This window comes from Triticum urartu, unplaced genomic scaffold (genome assembly GCF_003073215.2).
Source record: "Triticum urartu cultivar G1812 unplaced genomic scaffold, Tu2.1 TuUngrouped_contig_6440, whole genome shotgun sequence".
Lineage (NCBI taxonomy): Eukaryota > Viridiplantae > Streptophyta > Magnoliopsida > Poales > Poaceae > Triticum > Triticum urartu.
Window position 1 is genome coordinate 471 of NW_024117203.1, and position 10,936 is coordinate 11,406.

General features: G+C 42.8%; 1 protein-coding gene across 1 annotated transcript; it reads right to left on the reverse strand.

Annotated features, from left to right (window-relative positions):
* Nucleotides 1-6,071: 6,071 nt before the first annotated feature.
* On the reverse strand, nt 6,072-9,068 carry LOC125530615. The gene is made up of 3 exons (XM_048694998.1): nt 8,886-9,068; nt 8,701-8,810; nt 6,072-8,262 (listed from the first exon to the last, which is right to left on the reverse strand). The coding sequence occupies exons 2-3, from the start codon at nt 8,743-8,745 to the stop codon at nt 7,111-7,113; spliced, it is 1,197 nt and encodes a 398-aa protein (XP_048550955.1). The 5' UTR covers nt 8,746-8,810; nt 8,886-9,068; the 3' UTR covers nt 6,072-7,110.
* Nucleotides 9,069-10,936: the final 1,868 nt, after the last annotated feature.

The window sequence follows — 10,936 nt, forward strand, 5'->3', positions numbered from 1 at the left end:
CTCTAGGGCATATTTCCAACATAATGATCGTTAAGTTTTATTGCTATTCATTTCTTCATGGCATATACATATTCCTTTGACTATCAAACATCACAACGTAACTGGGTGATTATAAAGATGCTCTATAGGTATCTCCGAAGGTGTTTGTTGGGTTGGCATAGATCAAGATTAGGATTTTCCACTCCGAGTATCGGAGAGGTATCTATGGGCCCTCTCGGTAATGCACATCATAATAAGCCTTGCAAGCAATGTGACTAATGAGTTAGTTGCGGGATGATGTATTAAGGAACGAGTAAAGAGACTTGCTGGTAACAAGATTGAACTAGGTATGAACATACCGACGATCGAATCTCGGGCAAGTAACATACCGATGACAAAGGTAATAACGTATGTTGTCATTGCAGTACGACCAATAAAGATCTTCGTAGAATATGTGGGAACCAATATGAGCATCCAGGTTTCGTTGTTGGTTATTGACCGGAGAGGTGTCTCGGTCATGTCTACATAGTTCTCAAACCCGTAGGGTCTACATGCTTAACGTTCGATGACGATTTTGTATTATATGAGTTATGTGATTTGGTGATCAAATGTTGTTTGGAGTCCCGAATGAGATCACGGACATGACGAGGAGTCTCAAAATGGTCGAGAGGTAAAAATTCATATATAGGACGATAGTATTTGGACACCGGAAGTGTTCCGGGGGTACCGGGTACGTATCGGGTCACCGGAAGGGGTTCCGGGCTACCCCCCGCAAACTATATGGGCCTATTGGGCCAAGGGGGGAAACACAGTAGCCAGCATGGGCTGCTGTGCCCCCCTTGCTGGCTGAATAGGAAGGGGAAAGGAAAAGGGGAAGAGGGAAGGAAAGGGAGGCAATTCGGCCTCCCCCTTACTTCCCTCCTCTCTCCCCTTTCCTTCCCTCTCCGGAAAAGATGGTAAGGGGGGAGCCGAATTGGACAAGGCCCCCAAGTAGGATTCCTCCTACTTGGGGTGCCCCATGGCTGTCACCCTCCCCCTCCCACCTATATATATGTGGGGAGGGGGCGCCTAGAACACACAACAAACATTGTTAGCCGTGTGTGGCGCCCCTCTCCACAGTTTACACCTCCGGTCATATTGTCGTAGTCCTTAGGCGAAGCCCTGCGCAGATCACTTCACCATCACCGTCACCACGCCGTCGTGCTGACGAAACTCTCCCTCGGCACTTTGCTAGATCAAGAGTTTGAGGGATATCATCAAGCTGAACGTGTGCAAAACTCGGAGGTGACTACATCAACCGCGTTGTCAAACGCTTCCGCTTTCGGTCTACAAGAGTACGTGGACACACTCTCCCCCTCCCGTTGCTATGCATCTACTAGATAGATCTTGTGTGAGCGTAGGATTTTTTTAAAATTGCATGCTACGTTCCCCAACAATTCTATCACAATATAGTGGCCTAATTATGTAAAGAAATGCAATGATGTAATGTTCTTGGCTAAAACTTCAATTGAATATATACTTAGTGCTGCAAATTCAAGAATTAAGTGTCCAGGTATGTCCTCATTGAAGTGCTGCTGGATATTATGCTTATTTGTATTTACGGGCATTAACAGGATTGCTAAGATTGTTCCATTATTTCCCTTGTAGAAGACTGGATAGTGTCTACAACCATTACACATCAATGCGGCCCAAAAAGTAGTCAATTCGAGGAGGATTTCACTCGTTCTTGAGAAGCACACAGTTCAGAAATCAATGTTTCTCCAGGATGTTAGGAATTGCTCATCGCAGAAGGAAATATATGAGGAGAATCACTTTTTCTATCACATCTAGCATTTTTCTATTTTGGCAGAATCTATATTGTTGGGTACAACCATGGGTACAACTTGCAGAGGGAAAATCCCAAGCACCCCTCATGCAAAGAGAAGCGGAATCTCCTTTTTTGCTGTAGTGTATGCCTTCTCTACTTATTTATATTGCAATAATAATATCCCAATAAGTATTTGGAATAAGAGCAAATAGTTTTATTATTATCCAGAATTTTCATTATTGATGTTTGTTTATTGGACCATGTGTATGTATTCAGTCATTTGCAAATACAAATATGATGTCAGCTCAGCCACAACTATTATTCATGTTAGCTTTGGAACTTCAAGTTTTGCACTCAATTTCGGCTCTTTGTGACTATTCAGATATTCTTCATGATAAGGACAAATTCAAGCGATTGATTAATAATTTTATATACATGATAAAAAATTCACCGGTTTTTAATACATCGTCAACAGCTTTTCTATACACATTAAACAAATTTCAAAAGCTTGATCAACATTTTTCAAATACTTGTTCCAAAAAAAATGCTTCATTAACATTTTTTAAATACACGATAAAAAATTTACACACATTTTTTTATAAATTATTCATATACATGATAAACATTTTCTCTATACACATTCAACATTTTTAAATACTTGGTCAAGAATTTTTTCAAATATTTTTATAGAGTGTTTTTTGTACAAAAAATAAAGCAAAAAACAAAACAGAAAACGAAAAAAAAACCCTAGAAAAAGGAGGTTGTTTCATCCCGCACTCTTGGGGTGGCCAACTCATTAGTCTACCCCTCTCGCCGAAAGTGAGACATATTCGCGCCCGAGTTGGGGATGGATTTGGAATTTGGGCAAAAAAAGGATTAATAGCCTAGTGCATGACAATGATGATGGACTTGCAACTGGGACGAAAAAAAGGCCTGACCCAGTTGCATTTCATTGGTTGACTTGCAACTGTGTGAACAAAAGATTAAGAGACCAATTGAGAGTAGTTATCTTGCAATCTGGAATAAAAAATGGGTGGGCCCATTTTGGAGCCAATGATTAACTTACAATTGAGACAAAAAAAGTCAGCCTCTAGTTGCTTGTCAATGGTGGATTTGTAACTGAGACAAAAAAGTCTGACCTAGTTGTAAATTGAGGGTGGACTTGTAACTAATGAATTCTACATCGTATACCTTGTCAATGCTTGTCGACGAGCAGTTCAATTAGCAGATGAGTTTAATGCCAATCGCCTGCATATTGAGACAGATAGCAAAGAGATAGCTAGCAAGCTTCAGAACAGGGAGAAGGACTTGTCCATGCTGGGACCATTAGTAGAAGAGGTGAAAATAATGTTGCAGGCGCGGGAGCAGTGGAAGATTACCTGAGTTCGCCGCTCGGCAAATGGTGCAGCACACGCGCTAGCTAGAGAAGGGGTTTCTAATGACTTATGTAAGATCTGGTTACACCAACCGCCTGATTGTATCTTGCACATTCTATCAGCAGAGATTCCTGACTTTTATGAATAAATAGGAACGGTGTGAATTTCAAAAAAAAAAGAACCCATAGCCTCTATAAAACAGGTGCTCCATGTACTGACACGATGCAGACACGTACAATGGAAACGGTCACTGGCTTTTCACGAAAAATAGCCCGATCAAAAACAGTTTTTGCATGAATCCTACAGCCCCGATTGTACAGTAAACAATTTAGATGTGACATAACTAAAAATTATATAGATATAAATTATCAAAATTACATTTATCAATAATATGTTAACGTCCATGGCGTATCAAAGTGTTCTCCACCGTCCATTATGAACCCAGAAAATCACATGGAAAGCAGCAAACATGCTGGTTGATCCGTCTATGTAGACTAATTACAGCCTTTCGCCGCGGATCCTCCTAGCCAAATACACATCTTTGGACATAATGGTCACACGCTTAGCATGGACGGCACACAGATTAGTGTCTTCAAACAGTCCCACCAAGTATGCTTCGGCTGCCTCCTGCAAAGCAAGCACTGCATGGCTCTGGAAACGTAGATCACTCTGTAGATGTGGCAAAGAAACCAAAGAAAATAGATGTGAGCCCAAATATCTCGTTTATTATCTTGAATACACTGCATTAGAACTTTTCTCTATGCACCCCTAATCAATCTCTAATGGATCTTTTTTGAAGGGATTGAGTTGGATTTGTTCGTATCTGAAATAAACACAGTCAGATACATATGATCTAGAGGAGTACCTTGCAAAATTGGGCAATCTCCCTGACAAGTCTCTGGAACGGTAGCTTCCTTATAAGTAGCTCTGTGCCCTTCTGATATTTGCGAATTTCACTATAGGAGCACAAGAGTATGAAACACAGGCACCTCATAATAATCCAAGCAATGGAAATTATTGTGCTACACATACCGAAGAGCAACAGTTCCAGGGCGATATCGGCGTGGCTTCTTCACTCCTCCAGTGGCGGGAGCAGTCTTACGAGCGGCAGCCTGGCATCACAAAACGGAAAACCAGTAGTTAAGTTGCTGTCAAGCAAACAATTTTTAACACTAAGTTGCTAAGGTGCATGGTTGGAGCCAAAGGTGCCATATTACATAGAAAGCCCTAAGGTGCTTCGTTGGAGCCTTTCCGCCGGTGGACTTTCGGGCTGTACACTTAGTGCGAGCCATCCTGCAAACAAAATAGTACACCATGCACAAAAGTTAACAAACTTAATTCCAAGGCTAGATTTAAGACATCTGCAACAAAAGCAATGATTCGACACTTTGGCTATTGTGATTTGACTGTGCTCTCGAAAGCCATATATTAGACACTTTGAGTACCAATAGATCGTAGAATGTCTAACTACGTGCATGTGATACATACATGTCTGAAAAATTCGATTGCAGTTCCTTGCCGAAAGAATTCTAGCTTCTGAGAATCGGTATAGATCCAAGTGATCACATAATACCCAGCTAGTTCACACATTTTATGATTATCAACGATTGCTAGCAAGGAAAAACAAGGTACTGTAGCATGTTCTAAACTATTTTATATGTTGACGAGTGATGACCAACACAAGAAACCAAATCAGAAATACCGCCGGAAGCATCTCAAGAAATACTAAGGCTACAGTACAACCATAGGAATTACTGTACAACACTTGAAACGGCTTACCTCTCGCAGTTGCTATCTTGCACTTGCACACCCTTGGAAGTACTCTTGCTGTCGGGCTGACTAGTTGATCGAGGGCTGATCGTGATCGGATGCACGTACAAATATAGCGAGAGGGGGCAGGGTATTTTATAGGCGGGCCTAACACGGGCACGTACGTACGAACCGACTTAGGTCAGATCCTTAATCTGCGCTAGATTGATTGGCGCACTGGCGTTGCAGTTGAAACTGATCGTACGGATCGGATCGATGGTGACATGGATTGATGCGGGCATATTGCGCGCTGCTATTGGCCGATCTCATGAGGTCACGGATCGTGGTTTTCCTAAATCCTAGTAATGGTTGAGAAACTTTCAGAATAATGCGTAATTAAACATGGTTGCATCTTGAGAGTTTATCAAGCGATGCCTCTCAGTCGGCAACCTCGCCATGTTTGCTTCTTCCCAGTGTTGTGCACGGCCGCGTGGGATGCTCGCCTGAGGCCTGAACAAGCTCGTAAATGGAACGAGCGCGTGCGTCGGGAGCTTGCACGCAGAGGCTCTGAGCGGCCGGCACAGCATTTCGGTTGGCGGCAGGCATGCAAGGTCTGCCGGAGCAGCGGACAACGTTGCTTAATTGCCTAGGATAGATGACGCGGGTGCTCCGACGTCCGGCCGGCGATGGAGGCGCAGCAGCGACACCCGGCCGGCAGGGGCTTACGACCAGGTGCATCGTCGGAAGTCGGAAGTGTTGGACGCGCCCTGGTGTTGTGCGTGTGGCATGGCTTGAAGGCGTGCAGATCTTCACGGTGCTGGGGGGCTGGGTGTGGAACGCGTGTCAGTTGCGACACGGAGAATGTGGCACGGTCATTGTTCCACACACGAACGGTGGTGCTCTGCTTTGGCATCGTGACTTCACAATTAGTTCGCGACTTGTTGTCTTTTCCTTTGGTTCATGTGTTCTCTCTATGACGGCACCACATACCTCGAAGAAGAACTCGTCCTCGGGTCGCGAGCAAAGCTATTGTGGGTGCACGCCTCCGTCAAGCGGACTGTTGAATATCATGATTATTTAGGTAGTATAGGATAGCATACTAGTATTTGTTCTACCTTATCTTATATTCCAGGGTCATGCACTCATTATATATACGCCTACGAGGCTCAAGCAATATATTCCATCAATTTTTCTCTATCCCTTCTGACACAGATAATAATGCATCACGTCATCTATGGTTTTTTGAACTCATTCCGTAATAAACTTGGACGTGCTTAATTAATTACCTACCGCCCTTGACGAGGCCCTTGCCGGCGGTCTCCATCAGACCGGAGACCCTGACGCTCCCTTCCGGCGCAAGGCCGAGGCGCTCCATGGCCTTCACCATGGCGCGGGCCACGGCTGAGCCGGAACAGTTGGCGCTCGTCCACCACGCCCCGGCGTCTGGGTCGAGGGGCTGGCACCGCGGCGTCCTACGCCACGTCCCTGGCGCAGATCACCTTCAAACAACGGAACACAAAGGCTAGAGCATGCAAGTAACTCTGCGGAGAACAGGTTTTGGACTCTGAACAGCCGGCCTCGATCGCGTAGGCCGCGTCGAAGGGGTCGTCAGGGAATGGCATGTCCATCAAGTCCCCCTACGATTCGCCCAAAGAAACGTGCCAGAAATGCTGTTTATCAAGACATTTCTCTTGCTGTACTTCGACAGTTAATTGATTCATTCACTGGCAAAGATCTCTGTGTCGCAGTTCGTACCTTGACAAAGTTGCATCGTTTGCTCAGGCCAGCAGCCAGCTGAACTGATGAGCCCCTGCAAATGCCACACATGGAGATTTTATGTTTTTTCATAAATGCATACCCCAAGCAGTTCATGTTTGATTTGAACACGGGAAAACTGATGTCCACGTGATCTGGTACTCGTCGTTCAACCCTGTCACCCTAAATGCCCTCACAATCCTGCATGATCCATGTCTGAATGAATACGCAGTGAACAAGTAATTCCACCTGTACATGTGCCCATGATATTTGTCCATGCCACTCCACATGTTCAGTTTTGCAACTTAAGCAAGCATAAGTACGATACCAGATCGACGGGCCCAAAAGGCGAGTACTGCACCATCCACATAACAGCTGTTTGGTGCAGCTAATGCACAAAGATGCTTACAAACTAGAGCATTTGTGGCATACAACATACACAGGCTAAACTTTGTCTTGAGCTCCTTGAAGCACCAAAGCGGGAAACTTGCAGTAGTATGGCACGTAGAATGCACGTCGATACAGTTCAGAGAACATCCGAATCTTCAGAATCTCTGAGCCTTTTCCAGTGCTCATGCTAAATGAGATGATCCTATGAGCAATTCTGTCAACAAGGATAACTAGCTCTCTCTCCAAGTCAAAGGCCTGGATGTCGTAATCGAAGTACCACAATCCTTCATGATTAGTGCGGAGCAACAAGTCCCTCCCAAAGACATTGTTCATACTCAGACGATGCTTCACCACCCACCTGTCAGTGCCTTCCAAACTCCAAATCCGCATCACACAACCATCCAATTCCTGTTGTGCATAGCATAAGACCCCTGATGACTGGCACATACAACCATCACAACAATCAAACATCTCTGGCCCATTTGGAAATCCTGGCAGCTGAGTGATCCTCTGACTGAGCCACTGCGTAGATGGACCGGGTGCATCGATTGCCAGAAGGACATGCTCCCATATATGCCCCACATAGAGTACCCCATTCACAAAGCATGAACTACCATAAAATCCTATCTCACTTTTCCAGCGACAACTAGACCATGTGAAATCCTCAGAGAAAAATATCTTAACTTCATTGTAGACTTCACCATCCATGGAAGACCCAGACTGGAAGCTGAAGACATAAAAGTGTTGAGACCATGATGGATCAAAACACAGCATGAGATCATAATCAGAGTCTGCTGGTCCAGGTTCAGTATTTGGAAGTGACATCCACTCTTGAGTTGCTGGATTGCACACAATAACATGGGATATGTCTGCGAAATATGTTGTGATACCACCATGATAACAAAGAAGTAGGCCATTGCTGCAACCCTTAAGCTCTAGGTACTCATAACATGGCACAAAGCTAAGCGTTGTGTCAATTTCTTTGTCGCATGAGGGAAGCCTAACGAGATGGATGCCAGTGCCATACTGAGGTATTTGGTACAAGATACCAACGGGAGTTCTTGGGAACTTCTTGCAGTAGTGTGGATTAGATGACAAGGTAAGCCAGTACTTGCAGACGCATTTGAAGCGGCAAAAGGACTTCAGCGGTAGCCGAGACAAAATCTCCACAACCAGGTCATCAGTTAGCAAAGACATGGATACCTCCTGCTTGGGTTACATATAAAGAAGAGTAAAAAATTATGTAAAACAAAGAAACATAAGAGGCTGTAAATATTTATAAGTGACTAACAACTTTAAAAGTAAAAATGCCCAACATGTAAGAAAAGCTGAGCCGAACCAACGATTTTTTCAGAATGTCTGAATCATGGAATGCAAACTCAAAACATAGGTATTTTAATCTGAATCCTATTCAATTATAACTGCAGAAACTGAGGATGTACATTCCCCTTTAGCCTTTATCCATATTTTCGGGATAACATCAGGGTTCGCAAATGAGCGAAACCACAAAACATATGTGATTATAGCTATGGCGCATGTACAGAGAGATAAACACAAAACATATGTGATTATAGCTATGGCACAACAAAAAGAAGACAAAGGAGCATTGATGTTTCATAATAAGTCAGCAGTAATGACCCAAACCTCTTTCGCAGGACGAGTGGGAAAACGGAAACTGCGGCAGTTCATAGGAGGAGCTAGGGCGACGGCAAGCTAGGACGGCAGAATGCACCGGGGGAAGAACCAGGGTCCATCTGCACGAGCTCAGATCAGAAACAGCGCCCGAGGAGAAAAGGGGGAAATGGAAGAGCTGAGGCCCGAGGACTCACCGCGCGCTGACAGCCTCCGGCACTGGACGAGGCGGCAAGCGCGAGCGAGGCCGCTGGTGTGGGTCGGCGAGGCGGGGGGCGCGGTGTTGCGGGAAGCAGCAGCCGCGCCGGAAAATGGGTCTCCGGTGGAAGAGGGGAGCGGCGGCGGTTTTGGACTGAGAGTGAGGCTGCTCGCCGGCTCGTATTGGGCCGGGCCGTGTCCCTAGAGCGTGTCTGGAACGGGAAATCTAGGAAAACCCACACCCTTCGGAGTTTTCTTTTAGGTAATATCTCCGTAAGTCATACAACTTGTGTTTGTGTTTGTGTTTGTGTTTGTGTTTGATGTTCAGTTTGGTGCTAAAACTTAAAAAATACGGATTTGTGGTCATCTAACTTGACATCACGTGCAAATATGCTCATAAAATACATGTACGGACGTATTAAGGTGTATGGCCCCACCTGTCAGTGAGTTGATGGCGCTCGGCTGACTTATTTTTACACAAAACACCCTCACATTTTTTTATTTATGAGAAAAGCTGACCACACTGTACTGCATATTTATACAAAAACTAACAAAAAAAGGGAGAGCCTGGAGCCAAACACGCGACCAATGTTCAACACACAATCCACTCTAGCCAACCAACCCTTCCCCGTTCACATGTAGGATACGGATAGCAAACGTAGACGTATTGAACACCGAGCTTAAATTTTATCGCATCTATGAGCAGTGCGTCCTGCTTATGAAAATTAACAGGAAATAGTGTGGCCACCTGCTCTCAAACAAACAACCAATAGGCAGCACACAAGACGTTCTGTGGCTACAACCTCCACGTATACATGTCCTTTTTGGATCAACACAAGACATTCTAGTTGCTTCAACCTGCACGTATACACTTCTACAATGAATGACTAGTGTTAATAATGTACTAAAAATTTGTAGTTAGTATGTAAATTATAATTTCAGTAATAAAAATACATCTAAATATTCGCGCGTGATAAATATTGTACATACACGCAATAATCTACTTTTAAATTTTTTCATGTATTATTTTAGAAATATTCATATATTTAAATAAAATTTATGAATTATAAATTTTTTTATCATTTAAAATAACACAAAAATTTCAAAAATTACAATTAAAAATATATTTTTAATTCTACAAACATTTCAGTGACTATTCTCACATTTTATAGTCCAATGTTGATAGGAATATTCAATCGTGTCTAATATTTAAATTATATTAATTTCGATTAAAAATTATACACAAATGAATATTCATAAATATTTTGTAAATGTTTGAATTCATCATTTTGCATAATTTAAATATAATCTGTGAGTGTATATCTTTTGGATTCATTAAACATATTTACTTAACAAAAAAAATTCAATGTCGGTATTAACTAGATATTTTTTTAATACACAAGTGTATATTTAAATGTTTTTATGTACTAATGATGGTTCGTATGTATGATATTCTTGGAACATAACTTTATTAATTACGTTTTACAAATATCTTGAAGAAATAGCAAATGCAAAATGACCCACAATATCTGCAGAAATAAGCCAACAACGGCGATCCCCTTCAGAAAGGCATGCACCTTGTGTGTAGTGCCAGAGAGCCAGCCAGAGTGACAGAGGGAGCAAGAACAAATTTCCATGCATAGGAGCTTGATTGTTGAAATGTCACTTTGTTTTTACCGCTCTGTAAAACTGTCCTAATGTGCAATTAATATCATTTACATTGTTTTACTGCTCCACATGTAAGTACTATATATTTCTTAAAAAAAATTAAGTACTGTGTTGATGGCATTATATGTTGATCTTAATGCGTCAACCTACCTGGACATGACTACTCGCCTGCTTAACAGAATCATAGTACTACCTCTCTCTCAGTTTACAAGACATGCGCGTACCCTTAGGTTGTCAGTTTGACCAACCTAATACAAGTCATATATTACAAAAAATATACCAACATAAACTTCGAAGTTTCTACTTTCAAAACGTATAATTTTTGTATTATATAATTTATATTAGGGTGATAAAATTGACAACTTAGGTATACGCGTAGCAG

Bases quoted from the DNA above. Each gene is read 5' to 3' on its own strand.
- LOC125530615 (XM_048694998.1), bottom strand. From the start codon at position 8,745: ATGAACTGCCGCAGTTTCCGTTTTCCCACTCGTCCTGCGAAAGAG. The intron at 8,263-8,700 runs GTTTGGGTCATT...TAACCCAAGCAG, and splicing joins CCACTCGTCCTGCGAAAGAG to GAGGTATCCATGTCTTTGCT.